The 27,098-nt window shown below is 39.9% G+C and overlaps 1 protein-coding gene across 1 annotated transcript; it reads right to left on the reverse strand.

The window, feature by feature from the left end:
- Positions 1–27,098, reverse strand: RTF1 (Rtf1, Paf1/RNA polymerase II complex component, homolog (S. cerevisiae)). The gene is made up of 17 exons (XM_009706958.1): positions 26,989–27,098; positions 17,401–17,548; positions 15,696–15,900; positions 13,450–13,564; positions 11,695–11,806; positions 10,710–10,845; positions 9,922–10,099; positions 8,933–9,015; positions 7,636–7,723; positions 7,440–7,547; positions 6,778–6,855; positions 5,442–5,563; positions 5,034–5,091; positions 4,390–4,467; positions 3,131–3,226; positions 2,725–2,836; positions 1–823 (listed from the first exon to the last, which is right to left on the reverse strand). The coding sequence occupies exons 2-17, from the start codon at positions 17,480–17,482 to the stop codon at positions 717–719; spliced, it is 1,758 nt and encodes a 585-aa protein (XP_009705260.1). The 5' UTR covers positions 17,483–17,548; positions 26,989–27,098; the 3' UTR covers positions 1–716.

Below are 27,098 nucleotides of genomic sequence, written 5' to 3' on the forward strand. Positions count from 1 at the left end.
ATATCAGCCAAGCCGTTTTAGTAAGAATCACATTTAATGAGTTTGTTTCTTGCAATTTCAGATGCTCAAGTACAGCTGGTAGAAATTCAAAACAGCCGTAAAGAACTGTGACAGACGGATACAAATAGTACTGCAGCTTAAAAATGATAAAAAACACCTGAAAAAAAGTCACACAACCCTCCCAAAAAAATTTACACTTTGAACCTAAGCCAGTTTTTGAAGACTCCCTTCTCCAAAGCTAGTACGAAGGAGGAAGAAGAGGAAGAAAGTGCAGATGACCTTCCAGCCACAAAGGTCTTGCGCCAATGTTTATTCACTGTGCCTGTGGTGGTATATGTAAAGGGGAGATCACCAAGTGCTGTTTCTGCAACCACCAAGAGATTCCTATGGAAATCCAGACCTCAGGCTAATACTGAACACAGAGTGGACCAACGAGCTGCATCAACAAAATAAAAACAAAACTCAAACTAAAAGAAATGGGAAAACCCCAAATAGCACAGATCCACATTTGTGAGGGGGCAGGAGGAAAGGGCAAGAAGGGAGGTCTATACAGTAAATAGTTGAATGGTTTATGTTACAGATGACTGGCAGTTTTAAAGAGTCTCTTCCCAGCTCCGTTGCTGCTCCAACCCAGAAGGGAGAACTGAAAAGGGAGGAAGAAAAGGTAGGACATCGTCATGGAGCATGCAGGATCAGAAGCAGCAGAGTGGGCATGCTCAAATAAGCCCCCGCCTCTTTTTGTAGTCCTCCAAGTTCAATGATCGCCGAGGGGCACCATCTTTTGCTGGTGGAGCCTTGGAGGTGATGGCCAGTGCCTTAGATTCTGTTGGGGATAAGAAAAGAGTAAGGACCAAAATACATGAAAATTACAGATTTCTACTTGTTGCTTTTGCTGACAACCTCACCACAAAAATCACGTTTGGCTGCTCTAGTATACATCAGGTTAGAACTTCAGTTAATAATATAGGTAGTATCTGGTACCTTATCTTCATAAATAAAGCATGTGCAATTTTGACTCTGTTCGTTAATCCAGCTTTCTGCCGACAAATATACTTTCATTTCTTAAGAAAACTACTCTATAGCACACTGAAATCACAATACAAACAGAACCTTCAGGCTCAGTTCTGAGATCTTTGATAAATCATTATCCCATGAGAACAGCAAGTACAAAGAGACAGATAATAAGTGGACAGAAGTCAAACTTCCTATCCAGGTCTACAATACATATTTTAACCAATCCCTAGGTTCTTCTGTTAAGAAAGGAGACTGCACAAAGCAAGATGCCAAAATGGTGTTCTGTCTGAGGAAAAAAAAATAAAAATAGCCATACTTAAACCTCTACCTATATTGTGTCTCATCCTTCTCTTTTCAGTCCAGTCCTCTTCCTGGTTTTCAGTATCCTTTAGTGCCTAACCCTCATCTGCTTGCTAACTGAAGCATAAGTTAGTTCATAAGTTCTCTGAAGTCATAACTCTCTGAAGTCATATGTGCCAGGGGATGTTAACTCTCACTATCTGCTTCAAGAAGTCTCCTATTCTTGGCATCCTACCTCATTCTATAGTCTTAAGTCCAGAATTCCAATCTTGACCTAGTGGAAAGACAACCTCTCCAACTTTCCCTTCTTGACAAGGTTTTTAGTCTTTGTGTGTTCTTACATACTTCCTAAACTGTTGTCCTCCAAGAAACTTCAGCTCTAATCCTTCCAATAACGCAAGAAAAAATAAGCCTTGTGAGTCATATTGCACTGGTATACTCCCATGCTTTCCCTCCACTGGAAAACAGCTTGATAGGATGAGAGGAAACAGCCTCAAGTTGTGCCAGGGGATGTTTAGATTGGCTATTACGAAAAATTTCTTTACCAAAACGGTTGTCAAGCACTGGAACAGGCTGCCCAGGGAAAGGGTTGAGTCACCAGCCCTGGAGGCACTTAAAGAATGTGTAGACGTGGTGCTTAGGGACATGGTTTAGTGGTGGACTTGGTAGTGTTAGGTTTATGGTTGGACTCGATGACCTTAAGGGTCTTTTCCAACCTAAATGATTCTATGACACTAAACTGTTCTTGCCACACATCTTGGGCTGTCAAAGTCAAGGTCACAAAGAGGAAGGGGTCAGCAAGTTTGTGTCTATAAGCATACCTTCACTCCCTGCCCAGTGTTTTGGTTCTCCTAAAATTTTGCTTCAATACCAAAGTCAGGGAACAGCAACTTGGTAAAGCAGCAGGTTCAAAATCAAATAAAAATACTTTATCCACATAGCATGTATACAGATTATGGAACACGACATCACAGACACCTAAAGCTTATCTGTCCTCAGAAACGATTAGACAAATTAACAAAGTAAGCATCAAGGTAGATATCAAGGCTTATTAAATACAACACTCTCATCTGTTCCCCAAAAGTTATGCAAGTCATAGATACTGTAGACTGGAAGAGTACATCAGAAAACACTCATTACCACCTTTTCTCCCTAGACATTTGGAGTAAAGAGATGGAGATATGCAGCCTTTCAGTCTAACACAATACAGTTGTTCTTGTTTTCTCAATGGATGCCACTAACACACATCCCCTCCTCCTCAGTTCAAGATACCTGCCAAGATGAAAAATAGAGTCCTTGCTCCCATTTTCAAAAGCCTACCAATGATTTTGAAAGAACAGTTCTGGAAGAAGTGAATTTTATCGTAGTGAGCCGGACAATCGCATCCCCAAACTCAGCTGGAACACCTACCTGAACTGGGAACCTGAAGATCAATCTTTACATCAAAGTCATGCACTTTGAAAAGATCCTCCGAGAGGTCACTGGCTGATTTAGAGTTCACATCTTTATCCTTCCCTTGACCCTGAAATAAAAACCACAAATAAGTCTCCAACTCTTATCTACCCAGATAAACAGAGATAAAAATGCTTCTTCTCCACTTCTGTCATAAACATCCTTAGTTTAGCTTTCATACTGCTACAGAAACTTAATTTTCTTTCCCCAAGGAAAAAAAAAAAAAGCTGTTTCTTTTCTATGATAATGTTCTACAGGATATCTATTTCTGGAAGTGAAACATGCACATCTACTATTAGCCATAAGGTTCTAGAGCAAAATGGTGACAGTGGGAGGAACGTAACAGAGAGAAATGGAAACTTGCCTTACTCATGTCCTTTGGAGCATCTGGTAATACACCAGAACCGTATTTTGCATTTAGCTGGGCAAGGATGGCAGCTTGGACAGCAGGATCTCTGGACTGCAGGGTGGACAAAGGAAAAAAAAAAAAAAAACAACACAAACCCCCAAAAACCACTGTATTTAAATTGGTGAAAACTACACCGACATTTTGTTAAAACAGCATTCATATCCATGAACCTAAAACCATAAGAGGCTGTAGGTCAGTTAGCCCAATCTTCAGGATCTCAGAGGCAACTGAAATTGATACCTGTGGAATGCATCTGACAGCAACAAACTAAAAGTTATCCTTCAGGAAGTCTTTCTTTGAGAAAATGAGAAATTCATTTCCTGTTGATATGGTTTGCTCCCATGGCTAGTCTTAACACTCGTTAGATGTATTTGCTTTCAGCTTACAGTTCTGGCTGAAACACTCTACTAGAGAGAAGAAATCTTTAGAAGACTATTTTCTTTACATAATAGTTGTCTACCTTAATAACGCTACTTGGTTATTATTCTTTTCTAATAAATAATTATTTCTGAAATAATTCTTTAATTCAAACCCTGCAATAAAAATCCTTTTCTATTGCCTTGCCAGTTTGTGGAGACTGATGAGAGCCAACCTGATCAGTTTGGGTTTTTTTAAGTACTGATATCAGAACGGATACTATTCGGGAACAGGCCTCAACAAAGCCAGGTTACTTGAAAGTACAAGCTGATCACCTTGCTATTCATCATTTATATTACTAGGGACTGCAGTACCAGGTTTTGCCACAGTATCATGAAGGAAGTTTAACACAAACTACTTTATCTATCACAGGCCCAAAATGTCTAGTCTCCTCTCCTTTAACAGATCTTTCAGGAGAGTTTCAACAAATTAGAAGAGAAACTCACACCTAAAGCAAATTGCCTTCCCAGCCCTAACTAAATCTGAGTAATTCTATACAGAAGAATTCACTACAGAAGTCTAAACCACAGTTGCTTCTCCATGTACATACCCACATCACTTATGTCCTTCACATTTTGCATTAAAAAAAAAAAAAGGAAAAATTTGCTTTTTAATTCTTTTGAGGTAGTGAGACCAGGATCTCACTCAACTATATTTTACCTTGGCATGTGGAGCACTAATAGCATATGGCACAGTTGGGAATGAATAAAAACAACATTTTCCTTCCTACTTGCTGCATTACATTCGTTTCTGTTTCTCTGCAAATTGCCTCATTTGAACTTAAGTATTACACTCACATTAGACACTATTGTGGGTTTGCACTGCCGCCTAGTAAAGGGGTCCATTTGTTGGTTTTTCATGCTGTGACTTTCAGCCTGAAGAAAAAGCACATGGTTTTTCAGAGTTAGCTGCTTGCACTCTTGTAAATCCTCCCACAGCACCCTGTCCATGCAAGCACTCATCAGCTATATATAATATCAAGGTCGGAGGAAAACCAGCTACAGCATTACAGATTAGAAAGATTTTGACACACCCACAGCCCTATGCTTCATGGGGCCAAATCGTCCTTATTGAATATAACACAGAAAATAGGTGCACAAATCTCAAGATAGGTATGGCTTAACCATTTGTTAAAAGCTTAACTTTTCCTTAATAGAAGTGTCACCGCAGAGAACTGATTATTTCCTTTACTATTTTATTCTCTGAAGTCTCCTTTCTGATTTCTTTCCCATACAAAATGCACTAAGTCACTATTACAGTCAGTAATCTTCTGATAATTGAGTTGATCAAAAAGATAAAGCAATCTGCTTTAAAAAGTCATTTGCCTCTATGAAAGATTTCATAGATCATTAAAAAAATTGAGTAACTTCACCATGCAATTATCCCCCTTTGCATCATCTCATCTCTACTTGTACAGAAGTATTAATTCAGCACTATTTACCACAAGAGCCTTCTCAGACTCAACGATATTCCACTCTCTGTTTCTCTGGTTGATGTAACTGCAGAAAGGAAAAAAAGGAGGGTGGGAGAAGGAAAAAAGTGACTGTCATTTATCAATCCCTACACAACAAAATGCCTGACAGCATTCTTGCAGCTTCATCTTGATCACAAATTACTCTTATTGAAACACAACTGCTACCTGGGGTATGTGGAAGAGAGTTTGTTTTTGACAGTTTTAACTGAATGACAGATACAAGGAAGCGAAGATAGGCAAACATTTCATGAATATATTGTACAGGAAAGAAGAGACAAAATCTTGCAGTTAACTCACTACTGCATTAGTTTCTCTTCTCTGTATATTTTTATTGATACTATTTAAGAAAGAAAATTCCCAGTATCTGCCTCTTACCTGATTGCAGAAATGTTTTTTGTTCGTTGACGATCCAGGGCCTCTGCTCTCTCTTCAAGTTCATTAAGCTGATCTTGAATCTGTTTGGCCTTATCTTGGTCCCCCAAGTCCTCAGCCATAGCCTGCAACCAAACAGTAACTCATTAGGCACTACTCTCTACCACAGAGCTAGTCAGGGAAACTAGGGACAGACCCATGAATCAGCCAGCTAACCCTATTCCAGTCGCAAATGTTCTACCCTGCATGGTAAGAATACAACAAAGAGCTAAACTCTCCTTACGGCTTAAGTCAAAACAGGACTTCTTACTCTGAAGAACTCTGAAAACCTGTGAAACCCCTTAAACTATGGAAGACATAAGAACACTAGTCCCAGCATGAGGAGGGCAAGCCAGGTAGATGATTTAAGGTCTGATTAACATTCAGTATCACTATTTACCAGCTCAGGAAAAGAATGATTATTTCTGCAACTGCCAGTTGCCTATTACTTCAGGGAATTGGAGAGTCTCGTACTACACCACCAGACCAACAACGGTAGCTTATCGTGCCACCTGGTGACAACAAAAAGCGATTGCACCCTTCTGCAACGGAAAAATAACAATTCACGTATTTGTGCATAGTAAAATGATGGCCAAACAATACAGTTAAGCCAAAGAATGTAAAACTAAAGATTAATACAAACTTTGTTTTTACTGTACATGAAGCACAAATGTCTGGAAAAAGGACCACACAAATAAAACCAAATAAAACCAAAACATGTTACGTCTATCTTTTTCTTCAGAGATACTTAAGACTGCTTGTTTTCTTGATTTCTCAGCTTTGGCTTCTCAGCACTGTTAGATCTATTTGTTCCAGAAGGTCTACATGTAAAACAGTTCAGTGGCAAGTAAATCTTTTGACAACCTATTCTTTTCAATAGAAATTACTGGCCATAAAGTCACAATTCAGTCACGCCTGAGTAAAAAATTGTGTTAAATTGTCTTTATTTTCCTATTTTAAAAAGTATAGGAAATCAACTTTCAAATGCTATTATGGGTACTCGGGGCGGGGGGTGGGGGGGAAGAGAAAAAGTTTCTAAAGCAGAACAGCTTAATACCTTCTTGTTTAACATACACAAAAAGAGAGAGACAGCTATAATTGTTGGCAATAGCCCTTAGAAAAAGAATGCAATAGCTTTAACTGGGTTCTAAGTGTTCTGAACCCAGCAATGAACCTTGAGATCCACCTTTTAGCTGCATAAAGTCGAGCTTACTGCTGACTACTGCCAAAATCCAGATGAGTTCCAGTTCTTCAAAATCAAAGACTGCATTAAGTTTGCAGGCATCATCTCATTTCTCACCTTCTCCTTTAACAGCTGAGTTTTCTTCATAGCATAATTTGGAGGTGCTTTTCTGAACCTTTCCTTCTCTTTCACAATCTGTAAGATGCAGAGGAAACAGCAAGAATATGCAAATACGAAATGTCTATTTCAGTATTTGGACACTAGAAGCAACAGATCAGTATCACCTAAGAAATGTACTTACTGCCCCACAATTTTACTCAATGCTCTGCTGCATTTTTTAATTTGTGACTTGGTAATGAGTTATAGCTCCATTCCCCTCACTTACGACCTACCAAAATCTGATGCTAATCACATTTGATCACTATTAAGGAAGTATTAAACTGCAGAAACTGTGATAAATGCACCTATCGTGATGCTGTTAGCTTTTCAGAACTTGGGAACTAAGTTGCCATACTCAGGTTAGGAGTTCAGAGCTCTACAATGTAAGTTCAAGAGGAGGTAACAGGGCACAAAGGATGAAGTAAAGCAGGAGTGAGCATCAAACAACAGTTGGATCACTAGCCTACTCTATCAGTTATGCAACTTCATTTTGACCCTTTTATTTTCTTCTTAGGAAGCAAATACCATGATCATTTTGCTTTGTAACAGCTAGTGCTCTATTCCATTAATTCCTGTCACCATTAAGCACTGCAACAGCCTCACTACAACACACTGTTTACCTCTTCAATGTCCTGGTCATTAAACTTGTAGTTGAGGGCTTCTTTGATGGACATTTCCTTCTTGTTTATCTCATCTAGTGTGGGTAGCTGCATCCCAGCAGAGAACATCTAAACACAAGAGACAAAAAGGTTACTTGCCACTTCAAGTATCCTTGGCAGAAGGCTGCTAAGAAGAACTAAAGTCTGGCAAACTTACCGCTTCCTTCCACTTCATAAACTCACTTTCAGTAAATTCCTGATTTGAGACAAACTCCAAACGAAACACACGTGAATCACTGCCATGCCTGCAACAAGAAAGTGTAATAACATCCTTCTCTGATGGTACAGAGCTGCAATCTTGGATCTATAGGTGTAAACTGATGCAAGAAGCCCAAAATCAGACACTTAAGGCTACTCCTGTGGCTGGCATGCTACGTATTCCTAACTTCAGTCAGGTCAGTCACAGTTCAGGAGCCTACATCAGCTCTTAGTAATAATGCAAAGAAATACTAGACAGTGCGTCTACAGAAAACAGTCGCTCAGTTGTGGCACTAAAAACCTCAAGAGGAAATGGAAACAGACCTCTCTCACACATAATCTTTACATACCCTACTTGGTGACCCATAGCACGATCTTTGGAAACACAAAGCTCCTTCATGTCTGGACCAGTAGAAGTAACCTTTAAGCAGTACTGAATTATACAATGCTGGAGCCAACCCCTACCTAATTTTTCATTTGTTGGCCAGTAAAGAGTCAGAAATCCCTAAACATTTTCTGCAGAGCACTACCAGCTAAACTACTATATTGCTACTAGCCAATACTAAAATCGGTTGCCATGGTGTAAATTTCACTCAAAGCATGGAGCTCTCTCCTGAGGTAGCCTAAGAAGTTATTGAACATCACAATGGATTTAGGTAAGACTATTTTTTTTTTTACTCCACACTTGTACCCACAAGCATTCTCCACGTGCATTGCTGTTTCTCCCAAATGGTTAATCTCTTCTTGTCCTATCTCACCAGGATGTTTTGTATTGTAACTGTTAACTTTCACCTCATGATCCTTATAAGGGCCCTAAGAACAACTGAGAAATCCAATGCTACATTCAGATTCTTCCCTCCAAAGCACCATTTTATGTTGTATGCCAGACCCAGTCATGTATGCTTTTAAATGATACATATTTCTAACATCCCATTACAGCAACAGTGGAGAAAAGATAGGAAAGAGTATTGCAAAGGTTAAGAGGTATATACAAACAGTCATCGGTTACTAACGCAAATGAACTGCTCAGATGTCCACACAATCACAAGTCCCTGCATGAGATTTTTTTTTTTATAATTTCCATTATCCAAGGAGAAAAAAACCCAAACAAACCAAACCCCAACATTCTAGCAGTAAGTGGCCTGGCAAGGCCCAGTCTGCTTTTTAACTGTCATCTCCAAACCACACACAGAACATTATTTGCTATGAAAAGGACACTGATTCATGAACTGATGAGGATTACTTTGGTATCTTACCGCAACTGTAGTCCTTTGTTTGTCCGAGTACCACCAAGCTGGTAAACCTTTGCAGTCTCTACCACACCAGTTATTTCAGCAACCTATATCACAGAGTAAAACACACAAGAGGATTTTTTTTTGTGTGTGTGTTCCTGGAATATATTTGGCATATTCAAGCCTTTTCACTAGAGATCAGAAACCTTAATTTAACTAACAACTCTAACTAGTTTAAGGAAAGCAAGACTCTTCAGTGTACATTATCAGGTACTGAATTAGTTGCTTCATGCATCACCTTTGAGCCAACAAATTATACCATCCGAATGCTCAATGCAGTTTTTCTATCTTCTCAGTTCTGCCTTCTTGACCAAATGTTGTACACTTTCCTATTTCCTCTTCAATTAATGCTGGTTTGGGTTAACATATGTTCCAAATGAACTACACCAGTGCTGCTCACATATTAAACACAGCCCCTCTAGGGACCTTCTTAATGCAATTTTAGAGACTATTATTGCATCCTATGATTGCACAGTTACAGCAATGAAACAGAAAAACAAAACCGTGCTCTCATTCACCTTCTCTTTTGAGGCACACTGATGTGCTACAAACACTTTGTAAAAAAAGAACCGAGACCACGCAGTAACTTGGGAACACTCCCAGAAATAAGGAGTGAATGTTACTCATCCTTACTTGGTCAAAGCATAGTCCTGAACTCTAGTTTGCAATACAAATGATGAGACAAGACAGCACGAACCAAAGCTGGAAGAACAGGCTTTTCTTAGTGCTCCCTCTCTCTCACTAAATATATCTCTTTACCTAGCTGGTCCCATAGATTTATTTATTTTTAAATCAGATGACTCCACTTCTTTGGCAGCAATTATGTTTTCTGGTTATAAGCAATCTTTTTATATTAATCACTCAAACAATCACAGGTACCTGAGAACTGCTAAGCTGCAAATATTATATTACAGCACTATTAAAAGAACTAAATCCCTTGGAACTAAACTCACCCGATAAACAGGTTTGCTGTTGTGATTTCCAATGCCAATACGGACAAAGCAGCCAGTGACTGTCTTGGCAAAGAAGGGCATATGACACCATCGTTCCAGCTTGTGTCGCGATAACCGTACTCGGTTCAGTTCTTCAGGCAAGGACACTGGCTGGGACTTAGGAGGAATTTCTTCTTTCCTGATTTGAGAAAGGTAAGAAGGAATAAAGAAAAAAAAGTAGAGACATAATCACCAAAAAAAGTGCCCTGAGCAAGGTGCAGCATGAGTGCTAACTATTTAAATTACTACTAAAAGGAATGATTCATCATGTACTAGTTGACTGTAGATATGTGAATTTAGCATTCACGAGAAAGGCTTAATGCAAAGTCCCTCTTTGATCCACTGCCCTTGCTACCACAAAGCAGAAAGACTTACACACCAAGGCAGTTTATAGGCCAATGCTTTAAGATAAGCCAGCACACATCTCTACCCTGCTAATATGCCAGGGTTCTGCAGCTGCTAAACTCTAGGACTACACAAATCTATAAACAACAGTGTAAACGGGGCTAAAGGTAACAGCAGGGAGCTGAAGTTGCAAACCCATCCAAGGTAAATCAGTCCCATGCACCATGATATAGAAGCCAAGGACTCAAATCTGAGCAATCCAAGTGTGCCCAGAGGCAAAATCACTTTAGAGACACTGAACTGCCCCCAAACAATCCTCTAAAACAGCATGTGTCTACATAAAGTGGATCTCTGTTTTTGAACACACACTTACAAGTAACCACAGTCCAGTGTTTACTACTTACTCTTCCTCTTCATCAGAGGATGAGGATCTGGATGAACGATCACTTTTCTCACTAGACTTATCATCCTCCTCCTCCTCTTCATCATCAGAGTATACTTCACTAGTTTTTAATGGCTGTTTTTTTGCTAGTAATTCAGCTGGGGGAAGATGGACAGAGAACAAAGAAAAGCAAGCTATAATTTTTTTTTAATGAAAGCTTCCTTTTATAGCTGAAACCTTATTGTTTTAAAAAGAAAAAAAAAAGAAGAGGCAGATAGTTGTTAATTTTACACTGGATACAAGCGCAACATGTTCACAACAACTAGTAAGCTAAGCACTCCATTGTGTATATTCAAAGAGAGAAATCAAAATACTTAAAAGTATCTCAAATCTCAGTTGTACTATCTTCAGTCTCCCAACTTGACTGCATGTAGCGATACAAGATGGGCATAACAACTGGATATACAAGATAAAACTATTATAATCAGACAACTCATTGTTATTTCGCAAGGGAAAAAAAAAAAAATCTCATGTTTGGAGAGGACCACAATAAAACCCAGTAGAGTAACAAAAAGTGTTGCATCAAAAGTCTGTGGCAAGATGGACAAGACGATGTGCCAGTGAAGAAACAAGCAAATGTAGAAATGTAGACAAGATTGCACAAGTACAACAAATATAGTTTGGATGGTTCAGAGACTAAATAACAGAATCTAAGTGACCAATTCAAATATATGAACTAAATATTACTAAGTGCCATTCAATGGACTGCGATGAAAGTTTGTTTTCGACCCATTCCAGGGAGGGCAGGGGGCGAGGAATACAGCATCAGTGGTGCCAAACAATACCCTAAGTGGTCATGTTGGGCAAAGACCAAGGAAAACACAGACACAGAATTCATTCACCCCAAGGTGTAGGGACTGTTGCAATAATTAGAAACAGGAAGTAGCACTTTCAGAAAGCTGTAATAATTCCTCAAAAAATGTAGCTATAGCAACATGCTTTCATACCTGTTCTGTTCTTCCTTTTCTCTCTTTCTGCTTTTAGCTCCTCCATTGCCTGAGATTTCTTGTCCAGCTTCTCATCCCGCTTTGATCGCCGCTCTTTGTTATGTGACATGACCTAAAACACGCACAGAAAGTCCCTCAACACCAAGTGCAATCCATAAATTGAAATGCATTAAAATAAAGATTGTTTGCACACTTTGAAAACTTCAAATAGAAACTACTAACAAACTCCATTTTGAAATCAGTTTTCTTCAAGTTCATTTTTACAGAGGCTAAGGAGAGGGAAATCAATCTGAAGCATATTTCTATTTTCTATTTCATATCAAAAATAACAGACATATTTACACTTCAACATTTCTGCCACCAAGTTTTAGTCTCAAAACTCCTCCTTAAAGTTAAAAAAGGACTAGAGAAATAAAGTGGAAGTAATTCCGCAACTAACAAGTCATGGGGAAAAATTGGATGAATATTCTTCTCATCTGCTTCTCCTTCTGCAAGGCCAAATCAAGGCACTTGTTCTCATTCAGTAGCAAAGAGAAAAGTTACGTTAAAAAGAACAGTTAAAGCAGAAATAAAGTTGTGTGTAAAGTCTGCAATACGGATCCAAATCTTAAATGTTGTAAGTCTTCTAATATTTTCCGTTTCTAACAGGTCTATCTGGAATACCAGGTAGCACAGAAAGCAGCTTCTATAGTAAGCATAAGAGACGGTCATTTGAAGTAAGTCAATGCAGTTTCTGGATGGCACTGTAAAAGAACTCTGCATAAGATCCTTTTATACAGGCATATATGTATACACACCTACACATTATATATATGGACTATGTAAGTATATACACACACATGTACATATGTGGAGTTGAGAGGGGTAAGGAAGAGAGATTCACTCCACTTAACATATGCCTAAATGAAAACTCATCTCATCTAATTTGATTTAAGTTTTAGACATCTATTTCACTAGAAAATAAAATGGAGCGAACCGCCAGCTGGAGATGCCCTCCTCCATTGCACAAAGACAGAGGCGACAAGAAGTGCAAACCATCAACTAGTCCTTAGATGGCTGAAGTTAGGCAAGACGAATCCCATCCCATTCTGGAAGCCCATCTGCCCAGACACTATAAATAGTTAAGGGCAGGATCTTAACCATTTGAAACTACAGCTAATTCAGCCACTTGAAACTACAGTTCAGTTACAGAGGCCTCACCCCAAAAATGGTATTATCTGCTTTCCACTGGAGGTGGAAAAACTATAGAGCTACTTCTGCTCTTCCTAGCATTCAAGCTTTTCCTTGACACCCCTACCAATAGAAACTAACCATTCTTTCCATGTATGTGCATGCAAAATAATTAAGACAACAGCTGAGCAGTTTCTGGCCTGCTCTCTCAAATTTTCACTTGCAAGAAAGACTGCGTATGTAATGTTTCAGACTGAATGACAGAAGTTTGGCTAAAGAACTACAAAAGGTTGCTTTCCTGTTCTCATATGGGAGGACTATCACAGCAACTCTAGATATAGCTGCAACTTTGCACTTTTCATTAAAAGGAGTTATCAGCACACCCCTCAGCAGGCCAAAGATGTTAATTTCTCTAAATGAACTGAAAGGCTAAAGATAGCTTGAGCGTATAAATGAACTAAATCCTGACCTGCTTACCACACTGTTCGACATTAAAGGAAAACATTAGTGGCAGAGAGAGGCAGCATCCTACGTCCTACTGCCAAGGGAAAAGGGTTTGTTACTAAGGACAATTTCATTTCCTACCTGGGATTCCTGGATCTGTGTGAGTTTTTTCTTCTCCTGCTCTTCCTCTTGCTTTTTCTTTTTCTCTTTCTTTTCTTTCTTCTTTGCTGTTTTTAGTTTCTTCTTGATTTCAAATCTAGTAGCAGATATTGAAATAAAAAGAATGTATGAAAGAATGTTCTCTCTCTGAGTGAGCAAAGTACCGCTCAGGTGCTATCACAGCTCAAGTTGTCAGTAGGCTGTAAGGAACACTTCCCCTGCTTGCCCCAGATCGATAACCCTTTAACGCTATCCTGTCCCCCACTCCCATCCCCTCCCTTCCCCAAGAAAAGCTGAGCATAGAAAAGTGCAGGCTTACAGACAGCTAACCTAAGGGGCTGAGGAGACCACATAGTAACAGCTGCTCCCCAGAAACTTGTCCTTACTGCATCTTCATCTTTGCCAGCATAGTGATCATTGCATGCTGCCTCCAACTCTAAAAACTATTGGCTATTTCACATAATTTGAATCTCAACAGCTAAAAACTTGGTTGTTTAAAGCCACTATCATGCTAACTTTTGCATGCTTAAACTCCACCTTTCTACTGGCACTGGTATGTATAAGAATGACTGCAAAGAAGTCACAGTGAGTCCTCCTTCAGCAGCTACATTCCAATCAGATTCAGGCAGTTTCTGCAGTCCAATTTAGACACTTCCATTTCTACCTTCACAAAACATGTCACCCTGAAATCTTATTTTCAGCCACTATATTCAGAAGAGTAGTGATTTCGCTGCAACTGTCCTGTGACTGAGATTCCACTGCACCATGAACTGGGCATTGCTTTAGTGAAGTGTGCATATGGACAAACAGAAGGGAAAAAAAAAATTACTTAACTTCCAATAACTGAAATTCAAAATGTGTTATCCACATTCATACTACACAGTCCATTCTTCTTCAGTTGTTTACACCTGGATTTTGTAGGCAAGAAACTGAAGTGCCAGATGAGCTTGTTGCCCTTTATGCGTTTAACATGAGGCATAACACACAGGGCACAGGCATTGTATCACATGCAATGCCTACTGTAATCCCAAAGAACTCACAGCACAATGTACATACAAAGAGCTAGACAGCATTTTGAAAGATTCAACTTACCATAAAGTTAAACAACTAACCACCCCCCCCCCCCATTAGTTTTACCTGCCAACCCCTTTACATAGAACAGGACAAACTTGCTTAAGATTAAATCAGTAACTCAAGCTTAGATTGTTTAGCTTGTTGTATTAGGTATTCTCCAGTGTTCCTTCTAAAAGACAGACATTCAGTTACCACAGAATAGTAAACGAAATTAAAAATTATGGTGTCCTTCTACCTGACCTAAATCCAATCTTTCACTCATTCTGATCCCTTTGAGGAGAACAGCAGACTAGAGTAGACATTAAAAGTAGTATTAAAACCACAGACAGACAGGCAGTGCTGTAACTATGGCTTTGACAAATGAAGTCTGACAGTAGCTTGTATTGACATGATTTACTCAACAGATGTCAGTCCTCTAGAGAAACTTCTCAACAAGTGAGAAAAGAGAGAAGTCACTGAAAATGGAAGAAACTGGAGAAAACTTGCTCCACACGTGCCAAATGTTTTCTGTTAGACACACTGGAAGAAAAATACCTTTACTACAAGGAAGCTGCCTGACAGGACAGTCTTACAGTAACAAACAAACAAAACCACCACACCTGAGCTAGAAATCCACAGACAATCCCTTGAAAATGACATATCCAACACAACTCCTCATTGTTTCAATCTCTCTCTCTTTTCTATTAGGGCCCCAACCAGCTTCACACCCATATGGAGGCAAACCTAACACCGCTCTGTGCTTCACCATTGTTTTCTGAAAAATTCCAGAAGCTCATACACACCTTACACTTTGCCTTTTTCCAGAGTATCAGTGTGTGACAGCTGACACAAAAAAAGACAGAAGAGAAAGCAGTCCTTCTGACTGTCTGGCATCCAGTGTGTAAAGCAGTAACATGGCTACAATGGTAGCTGACAGAACCATGCCTATTCAACACTTGAAAAACTTTCAGAAACTGACTTTTACAAGAACACGCAGAATTCCTCTTGTGCTTCCCAACTAGCTACAAGGACAGTTTACACAACAAATCTACAATGAAGCTTAATTCACTTTACAGTGCTGAATGCTTGGACCCCAAACATGAGAGCACAATCAGCATACTCTCCATACAGCCTGTATGAATTTACTACCAAATATCAACAGATAGAAAATCCACCTTCTCTTTAGCACTTCTCTTTTCTCTATCCGGTTAAACAGCTCCTGCTCTCTCTCCTTTTCTGTCATTTGTTCCAGTCGAGCTCGGTCTTCTTCATCTCCCATAAGATCTTCTCCATAGCCATCATGGAATTCCTCATCTTCAGATGAAGAATCTGAATCTGAACTAGATGAGGAGCTGTTGCTTTCCGAGTCAGAGACTTCTCCTAAAACAAAAATACAAGGCAGTGAGATTCAACTGGGGCAAAGCCCAACCACTTCCTTGTAGCATGTTAGCAAAGGATACCAAGAATGAATTTTACACTCCTCTTCCACTATACTAAAAGCTCAGGAAAACTAAACCCAGGAGGAAATACTTTATTACCCTAAGATGTGCATGCTAAAAAGTGATAAAATGAGTGGTACTACATGTGAACACAAATTTGGTTATAAGTGAAAATTCTTAGTAGAACAAGTATATTTTAGGAGGCCTTTTGGTTGGTGTGTTAGGGTCTTAAGGTTAGATTTCCATGCCTATATGCTTATGTCCCTGAGAAATTGCTTATACATCCATAACTTTGTAAGTGTGTGTGCCCACCTCAAATGCCACTATTAACCACCACCAATACTCCTCATTATACCAACCTGAAGAACAAAAATTTGTCATTTGAAGACTGCAACACTATGAATTGCTACATCACAAGATAAAGTTGAAACACACTACTGTTGGGACTGGCAAGGCTCCATTACTGTAACAAGCCCTCCCAGTTACACATGGGCTTAGGGAACAGCTGACTCCCCAATAATAATGGGTAACACCACTTTTCAACTTGACCTAAGCCCAAGTGCTTTGATTATCTCACCTAATCGACTGCATTACATCAAATCACAAAAACAAACATTAGAATTCTTCCTTTCACTTTCATTCTGGTCTCAGCATTTCTGGAAACTTCCAGCTTTGCAATTGTATATCGTGAAAATCCTTGATTTGTAAGCACTGATATATACAGGTTCAGTCACTTCATGCTTTGGTCTGTCTCCACTGTGCTTAATATACTTAAAAATGTAGGGTCCTTCATATTCTTTCTTAACTTGGTTTTTTTAGTATCAACCAAAATCGCAACTAATCACCTGCAAACCTTCATGGGCATGATGAAAACAGAAAGAACACAGGCAGTTCGCTCAGCATTGGAACAGATTCAATATTCATGTAAAGAAATTCTGTCAAAGTTATAGTAACGGTTTTTCTTCTTCTGTGTCAGTATAAACATGCAAGAATTCCAATTCAGAGCAAATCCATGCAAGATAAGCTCCTATTTGCATCACGCAACACTATACACCTCTCCCTTTGTCATCACAAGTTTGGGAAGAGAAAATAAGTCAATGGGAATAAAAGAAAGTGCTACCCCACACTACAGATGGGACATGCTAGAAGGAAGACAAGAATTTTCCAGGAGAAAGTCAAGTAATGAAATATGTCATACATTCTTCAACTGAAACAGTATTTAGTGTTGCAGTTGTCATGGAATACTTACAGTAATGCCATACTGAATTATATGCACTTCAAGCCATGGCAAGTTTAAGAGTCATCCAGACTACCAGTGACACAAAGAAAACTCTTTGAAGGAAGTCTTTAACATCACCATTTAACGTTATTCTTCAGTGTGCACAAAGGGGTACCTTCACTTGGAATTATACTGTAAGTAGATGCACATGTGTTATCTTACCCTCCTCAGGTGCCGAGCTCTCAGCCGAGCTGTCCTTATCTGAGCTGCCTGAAGAGGCAGCTTTGTTCGTCTGTTTCTTCATGGCTCCTTTCTTCTCTGCCTTACCCGCTTTTCCCTTTTTTTTGTTTTTAGAACCTCCAACAGTCCACTGCAAGGAAAGAACCAAGAAAGGGATCATGAGACATGAACGTCACTCTTTTCTCCCTCCCCCAAAACACTGGAGTAAAAACAACTGAGAAACAGTCCAATACCTGACAGCACCAAACCAAACATACAAGGAAAACAAAAAAAAGAGCCAATAGGAAACTTAACAAATGAAAGCATTTTAGAAGTCTTTTTGGGTTTGGGGCGGGGGGCGGGGGGTGTTCTGTGGTTGTTTTGGGTTTTTTCCTTAAAAAACAAAACAAAACAAAAAAAACACACCACCAAAATCAGTTATCAGTGGAAACCAAAAGTTGGTAGGACACTCCTTTTAAAAAACAATGAAGACATCAGAGTCTGCAATATCCACCCAGAGAGAAGACGTACTGGAAACATTTTCCTAGCAAAATACTTCTAAACAACAAGTGTCCAACTGCATTTGTAAAGATTAGCTTCAGTTTACTCCTATTAAAAAGAAGCAAAAGATGTGTTTCCAAAACTAGTTTATTCAAGAGCAGATTTTAGATTTCATGAAGGCACACCAATTATACATGCCAGTCTTTCTAAAAATCTCAGTTTTACCAAGAGTACACAGCATCTGTATTTTTATGCAACAAACCAAAAGTGTACTTGCTCATAGACAGTAGTGCCACCACCTGCATCTACGTACACAAGTCAGAATCAAATCAGAATCACAGAAGTCAGGAAAAAAAAGAAAAAAATCAAATGTCAAGTCTTAATTTTAATTTTCTCTTGATACCATATCTTCAATTAACTCAGATTGAATTTCCAAGTACAGGACGTATACTACCACACACACGGGTAGCAACTTTAAATCCTAAAGTCCCAGAAGAAGAACTAGTATGTACCTTACAGTGTGATTTCTTATTTTGCATTGTCCCAACTACCTGGGTAAAATCAGAAGGGAAGAGAACAGGTAAGGATTGCCTACGTATTATTTTAAGGCTTCACAATATTTTGCACTTCACTACCTCTCCCAGTTTCTTTCTAAATATATATGTTTTTTTAGGTTGTTATCATCTTCATATCTGTATATTACTGTCATCTTTCATGCATATCACCATCTGCTCAAGCACACAGTCCACTAAAAAAAATTCCTAATTCAAATGAGCAAATACTCTTTTACATAACTGAGTTCTTGCACTCAAAACTACTCTTGACTGGAAAAAAATAAATCTTTAGATTTGACCTCAGTTGCACACAAACTTCAGGCTTCTCACCCATTCACCCCTTGCTGCAGGATGAATCAAAGTCCATCTCTGCAGGCAGTAATCATTCCATCAAATTCGATGACTTCTGCCTGATTAGGCACCATCTTCAGAGAACCCTGGTGTTCAAATACTCTAAATGAAACTCAACCAAGCAGCTAGAAGCTACTACCTGATCTACTAATATCTTTAGAATTTCCTAGGTTTTGATTACTCTTGCACGCAGCCTTGTACCTTCCATATTACCTACTGCTTCATTATCTACTTTAAGCATCAGCTGTGTATTCAAAAGTATTTGTCAAAGGCCAGGCAGACGTTTTCTTTTCTGAGGTAAAAAGTACAGCTACCTAGTGGGAAGCCTCCGATTGCAATCCATACCCTATGCAGTTACCCCTGTCCGTTATGGTCCATAGGATAGGTGAGAAACCACACAGTGAGCATCCGACTCTCTATCAGCCTGAGCTTGCACTCAAGTCTTTATTGGCTTCCACATTAAAGTTTTACTTGTTCAGTGTTACAATACTGCTGCCTAATAATATTCCTAGTTAACTATGCCCATGTAAATGTCCTGGGTTTGGCTGGGATAGAGTTAATTTTATTCCTAGTGCTTTTGGATTTAGTATGAGAATAATGTTGATAACACACTGATGTTTTAGTTGTTGCTAAGTAGTGCTTACTCTCAGTCAAGGACTTTTCAAGTTCCCCATGCTCTACCAACGAGGAGGTGCACAAGAAGCTGGGAGGCAGCACAGCCAGGACAGCTGACCCGAACTAGTCAAAGCGATGTTCCATACCATAGAGCATCATGCCCAGTATAGAAACTGGGGGAGTTGGCCGGAAGCGGCCGATTGCTGCTCGGGAACGGGCTGGGCATCGGTCAGCAGGTGGTAAGCAATGGTATTGTGCATCACTTGTCTTTTCTTGGGTTTTATTCCTCTCTGTTGTCTCCCATTTCATTACAATTATTATTATAATATTTTATTTCAATTATTAAACTGTTCTTGTCTCAACCCACAGATTTTACCTTTTTTCTGATTCTCCTCCTCATCCCACCAGGGAGTAAGCGTGGTACTTAGTTGCTGTCTGGGGTTACACCACGAGAGTAAATCAGTTAAGAACAAGCTTGTACTCCACCTGAATCTGCTCAAATCTCAATGTTAAGGAATCATTCTCCTAGGTATTACAGAAAAGTGCGTTTTTGCTCTTTGTTCAAGAGCTCACCTACTGCCAGCATACCAGACACAACAGTGAGAAAGTGAAACTAAGTATTTGGCAGAGAGCAGCAGAGCCCTCTGAGCCAGAGATGCAGAGGTGCCTCCTTTCCAGAGCTCTGCCATTTCTTTTCAGTGTTCCAACACGGAATTATACCTTCCGCCAGCATGCTGTGTAGCAAGGAAGAAGCAGAGAAAGCCATACCAGTTCAATCAAGACCTTGAGAGGTCATGCTGAGATGAAAGAAGTTAAGATCAGATAAAAACAGTGGGACTTCATTTGTTAATAAAATGTTTAATAGCTGTAGATACATGTGTTACAGATGACTGTTCTCAGTCTTGGACTCCCAACTGGAATCGTGGAGAGAACCTGAAGGGAAAGCTGCGTGATAACCTCTTGAACAAAAAAAGACTAATAAAAAACCAAAAATCTGCCTTAATCTAAGAAATTCTGCTTTGGTTTCTATTTCACCCTGGAGATTACACTTCATCTTGCTTTTGTTTAAAAATTGACCTCTACGTCTCTTCAGTCACTGTAACTGGTTATCCCATCGCCATTTCAGCGCTGTAACAGAGCTAAATGCTTTCTCATCCAACTCAGGTGCTTCAGGGCTTACTGAGCTACCCCAGTCTCTCATGAATGCCTGGTCATTCCCGGTACTACTAAAGGACAAGACAAGGGTTTGAGCAAACCTCAAGGACAAACAAATCATCAAAACCAGGACGTAGCTGGTGGAAGGCTCTTAGGTTCACAGATTGCTCCACAGGCTCAGGAACCATCAGTTGTCATTTGGACACTGAATGACCACTCCGTATTGTTCAGAGAGAGCCTAGCCAACATCAAGCCGCTTCTTACAGCGGAGGAAGACAGAGACCAGCAGGTCTGAGGAGGGCACGGGGTGGGTGGGGGGGAAGACAATACTGGAAAGCCATGAGCTGCTTGGCAACCTGCAGTCCACACCAGAGTCTTGAGGTCCCTCCTCACGCTCTAGCACACCAGCAGAAATCAGAAAGGCAACAACATGTTTGCATATAACATCAAGTAAAAATGCACACACAGTTATAGCCAGAAGCATGTTTGCTCTGTTTCCCTTAACTCCATATATCTCAAACAGCAAACAATAACCATATTTTCCAAAATCTATCCTCTACTGCAGCTTCCCCAGATTCCTTCTTCCATGTTCTGGTCAGGCAGAGCCAGTCAACACTTCTCACATGCTTTCCATGACTATAACACCTCCTCTGAACAGCCCCTCTATTCACTGCTGCCTCCTCAGTCGCCATCTGGAACCCTCCATGGTTCCAGACACAGCAAGATAATAAACCCATGCTGCAACACGGCTTCCTGCTTATTGTTTAGCACTATCGAACAACAGGGCTTTATGGTTCATTCACAGGAAGCGGCCAGAAGTGCCTTTCAATTTTTCCCTCTCGCTTCCAAGGTTCACAATGTTAATAGCCTGTGCGTTTCCCCCAAGAAACAGTTAGACTCGATCTTAAAGGTCCTTTCCAACCTAAATGATCCTATGATTCTAAGAAGTCCAAGTTAGGCCACAATACCCAGAATGGACCGCCAATAACAAAAAAGCCCTACATTAGAAATTAGCCAGATTTAGAAGTCAGCTTCTCCAAAAGCAACTACACAAAATGCCTGAAGAAAATAATTTATAGCTCAGCAAACCTGGAACATATTTCCACTAGGGAAACAAAATGAGATCGAGGAGGGGGAAAAAAGTGAGCTCTGAGTGCAGAATGCAGTAGAATTGTTTTACCCCCACTGCACAGACAGTCACTATTTTCTTCTATTCACACAGTACCTAAACGCATTATTCACTGAGATTTTATTTTGCAAAGAGGTATTCTCCCTGCCCTTTTCTTTTATTTGTTAACATCTAACTGGACAGAGATGCACAACCGAGGTTACCAGTCTGTCCTTGCCATACCCTTCCCTCCTGGATATGGCTTTTATAAGCAAAAGGAAAATTACAAGCCACAACATCAAAGCAAAACAGGTCCCTTACCAATGTGTTCCTTTCCTAGGCCAGACAAACTTGCACACCATGACAAGATGACAGCTTAAGAGCGCCAAGGTATATAACATTAGCCCAGTCTACAAACTTTCATCCGTTCTCCTCCATTCATACGGGGGTAACAAAAGGCAGTCCTCCAGGCAAGTCATCAATCTGCAGTTTCAGCCTGTCTGAAGGCAACAGCAGGCAGCACAGATACGAAGATAAGGCAGCATGTACGGTCTTCAGGGTTTCTCAAAGCTGGGAGAACTCTGGAGACAGCACTCCAAGAGCTGCAAGGAGGAAAATGCTCTCTACCACTAGTGTTTAGCTAAATAGTAAATAAAAAACCCTTGTTACTTTTCCTGCCTTTCAGGGTCTGCACCTGTCATTCAGACACCTCAAACACCTTCACAATGACAACAGCTCAGCAATTAGAAAACTTAAAGGACCATTTTAGACACAAAGGGGAGACTCAAAGAGTCAACATCAAAATGGAAAGGAGGTAAGCAAATAAAGGAAATAACTTCTGAAGCCACAGAAGAGGCTTTGCCACGAACTGGCTGAAAGCAGGTGTCATGGGCCAAAATATCACCAGGCACCCGATCCAGATTTATTGTTTAAGTACTGCTCAAAGGAGCTCACAGAAAGGCAACTATGAAGAAAGAAGTCTACCTATAGTAGGTTCAAATTCAGTCTAAGTTGCAAGTTAACATTTGCTCTAGAAGTATTTTGAGGGGTCCATGTATTGAAAAGTGGCAAGAACTGCTAAGTGACAACATCAAGATGGTAGATACCAAATGCCAAGGAAGAAGCACTCTCAATAATCAAAACAAACTTGGGGATGCTACTACTGTGAAAGCCTGCAATGTTTTATTTAGGAAGCCTGAGCCAAACAGCTAGAGATGGCAACAGCCATAAAACACTTGGTCAATGAGTGCCTTGCATGGCTCTAGCATCTCCAGCAAGCATCATCTGGACTAACAAAGGCTTAATGACTTCTTTAGATATTAGACAGTGCCTTATGACTGGATTGTTCTCAGCAAAAACTGCTCCCTGGGTACAAAAGAAAAGTTAATTCAGTGAAAAAAATTAAATAAAATCACATATTCAATTCCAATACCTCCATGAGTCTATTTCTGGAGCAACCTGCTCCACTTCAAAGCCCCTGCAGACTCTCATACCACACAAATCAAGTCCCCAGAAGTTATCCCCGTGCTAGTTTGCAATTTAAAGAAGCTACTTGCAGACCAAATTTTATACCTATTTTGTCCACAGCTGGTTCACATTACTTCTTTGGACATGTTAGTCTCCATACAATTAGCCTGCACTATTCAGATCTGCACTTGTACTTTGGGGTAGGGGAAGTAACAGCACCTCTTTTCCTTAAGAAAAGCTTTACTATTGCACCCATTAAGAGCTGAAGGAAACTGCCTCCAAGAAAAGTCAGTAACAAAGCACACAGCCTATAAGGCTGTATATAAGAAGATTAAAGCACAACCCGTTTCAAATTTCCTAAGCTTGAAAAAATGTATGGCAAAGGCCTCACAGGACTGGAGAACCCCCACTCATTCTTGAAGGTCTAATTAAGCAGTATTATGAAAAAAAAGCACACAGGAAAAGAAGACATTTACCATTGTAATCTCTACAAACCCACAAAAGACAGCCCCAAAACAGAAGGAACAAATGCAGTTTTCTGCTAATCTGTAGTTTACTAGAGTGCTCTAACTTGGAAGTCTAGTAAGTAGACCCAAAGTTTCAAGTCCTTTCCTCATAATAGGGGTATAAAGCATTCTAGGCCAACTGTTATTCAAGACTGATTTCCTCACTAGTTGCATGAACACTGCTCATTTCCTCCCCTCTTCCATAGCTGGACAAGACCCTCAGCTATGCCATTTCCTAGTGAATCCGCACATTTGCAAATACAGGCATAAAGAGATAACTGCTCACTAAACTCCAGACTAGTACCAAACATTCGTGACAGAACTTTTCTTGTCATGAAAGTATCTTCTGCCATCACCCTAGAGCTGTTAAAAGGCACAACCAAACCCCTCACAGCATTAGAATGAGCGTAGAAGGATGCACAGACTTACAGCAGCATTGCTAACAACTAACCTCTCAAGAGAAACAAACAGGAGCTCCTACAGCATTGTGGCTTTCTGTCTAACCTACACTGATGTTAGTGATATTGCATCCAGGTTTCACCACGCAACAGAAAGAAGTCTTTACTGTAAGCAGTGATGCCAGGATAAAAGGAAGAGCATGAACCCAGAATTAGCCTACTGCAACTGATGAACACCATTCCACACAATGTCTTCAATAAGTAATGAGGGTACCTTGTGGACATGTATAGCTCCAGCATAGTAGCCCCAAGAGTAACTTGGCTAACAACAAACTGGTTACGAGCAGCAAGCTAACAGTTTGGGATGGTGAGCTCTTGAGTAGTCATGGTCACAAGTTGCTTCACGGATAAAGGAACTGTCTGCCTCCACATCTGCATCCATCTTAGTACATCTCTTTGCAGTGAGATGTACTATATTTGCAAAGCCCTGCAGTCACTGCTATTTATCAGCTCTCTGAATAGTTCATAGCCAATTCAATCACGCACATTCCACAGACCCACCAGAAGATAGTTCCTATTTCACTGCCTGCAACTCACCTTCAGTCCCTTGGCTAGGCAATTTGATTCAGACCACAGAGGTCCTTAAAGCGTTACAGAACCCAGCATCTGCACCATGAACAACTGATGTGGCTAATAGCTTTCATAGAAGCGCATTCTCACTGAGACACATGAAATATAACATTAAAGATCTACCGAAATCCCTTGGGCACCACCGTATAGATGTGGCATGGTTTGTACATGCTGTCATTCTATAATTCCAAAATGCACTTTCTCTCCCCTATGCCCCACAAACTTTCCTTAAAAAAAAAAAAATGCAGAATCCAGCATTAGCCTGCAAAGCAGAGATTTAGGCTCCTTTCCTGTGCATGCAATATAGTGACAATGCTGGAATGTTTAGCACTTGCCAGGAACCACGAAGGACAGGCACAGTACAAAACCTGTGTGGAAGCACATGGGTATGATTAAGCATGTTTGCCCAGGGCAACAAATTCCATGCTTTTGCCTCAAGGTCCTCATCTTGCAAGAAGTCCAGTAATACAATTTCAACTTTTAGACCCCCTCTCCCATCCGCCAAGGTTGAGCAAACCTCAAACCAACCACAAAAACACCGATTAAAACCAAAGTTGGGCAGCAGGAGTAGTGGAGTCAAGCCTAGGGATGCACACAACTGAATGACTGGCAGAAGCAGAACTGTTATAACCCAGCCTGCCTCACCCTGCTGTGACAAGCAGCAGTTCAGAATGCATACTTCTGGCACAGGAATAGAAGCAAGCGTCCTAATTACCTCTCCTCTCAATCTTTTCCTCTTGCTGCATGGAGGTCAGAAAGAACAGAGTATCAATTAGAAATGATACACAGACTAGAAGAAGTATCAAATGCACATGGTGCAACAGATATACTACTGCATCTGCAAGGCCTCTGCAAATTCGTGAAGAGATGCATTGTCATATTCTATATATAAGGAAAGGTAGGCCTTACTAGTAGTTACATAAGCTAAAATAATAATTTGAATAATATTATTTATTCTGTCAGTTTTCAGAGATAAACACAGAAGAGAAGGCTTTATTATTGACATGATCCCCACACCTAAGTCTACTTTTCCAGACAAGCTGGTCTCTACACAGCTTAGAATAAATAAGCTGCGTGCCAGCAGATCTGAACATACACAGTGACAGACTGAGTGGTCACCCAATAACAAACCTAATATATCTAGTCCCTTCACAATTTTCTCTCTCCTTATGTCTTAAGCATATATTAGATTTTTTTTTTCCCCAAGAAAAGAATTGATTGAAACAGTTCCAAGCATATTTATTTCAAAAACAGCTCAGAAAGAAAATTAAACCACACATTCTTTACACTTACGGGAAGAACTCTGCTACACTACCAAATACTTAAGAGTTTATCACTGTCCTACCCTATTGGTCTTCAAGTTGTCACAATGAATAATCCTTCCTGTAGTTTCAGAAAAAAAAAAAATCGATCCCAAACAGCTCCCTGTTAAATCTCGAAGAATAGATGGTTTAAATGACCTCACTACATTGTGCAGAAAGCTTGCAAAAGACATTTGTAAGCCTTCAAGAAAGTGTTTTTATTTAAATACCTGTATGACCTGTTTGTCAGTTCCTCTGTTTTAGTAAGTCTATTTCAATTTTCATTTACAAATGAAAGCAGAGACTTTTAACCAGCTCTAGAATCTAGTACCAAGAACAAATAATAAAAACAGATCTAGCAGATAAGGACCGCTATACAAGGAATTGACAAAACCCTAGAACAAAGTAATGCTAAACTCTTCCTTGCCTCACTTTCTTCAAAAATGCCAATAAAAACACACTCCGTTGCATGTTCAAATGACCAGATAAACTAGTTCACAGCAGGGTTCTTGCAGCATCAAAGTAGCTAAACAGAACAGTTTTACCACCTATAAAATAGTATGACCTGCCTTGATCCTTTTTTCCTCTGAGGAAGTAAGCTCTCTTCTAAAGCTGAAAACCTCTCTTCCTTAATTCAGAGCCCAGCTTTAGCAGCTTCACTGCTACTTCAATCGCAACCACTACCCAGGAAAAGCACTAGTTTTAAGCAGGCAGATCACCAGACCATATGAACATGGGATGAAACAGGCAGCCATCTTTTCTATAGATATTCAGAATATTTGGTATACAGTTACAATTCAAAGCATATCAATTAGATGAAAAAAAGTAGTATTTCTGAGTACACATCCTCTGGACTTAACAGGTCTCCATCAGTTCTACTGATGGCCAACCCTACTTTCTGAAGTCAGCAGGCTAAATATACTGTATGACAAATACACTTTCACTGCTTAGGTACAATCAGACAAATAACCCATAGTAATTTCACTGATAACATGACAAACTCACCTCATCATCACTGTCTGATGTCTCAGAGTCTGAAGATGCTGTAGGTTTGCTCACAGGTGGCTCCTTTTCTTCAGAGTCACTGCGTTTCCGTTTGGCCAATGACAAGAGCT

The sequence above is a fragment of the Cariama cristata genome, unplaced genomic scaffold (assembly GCF_000690535.1).
Source record: "Cariama cristata isolate BGI_N322 unplaced genomic scaffold, ASM69053v1 scaffold6149, whole genome shotgun sequence".
Taxonomy (NCBI): domain Eukaryota; kingdom Metazoa; phylum Chordata; class Aves; order Cariamiformes; family Cariamidae; genus Cariama; species Cariama cristata.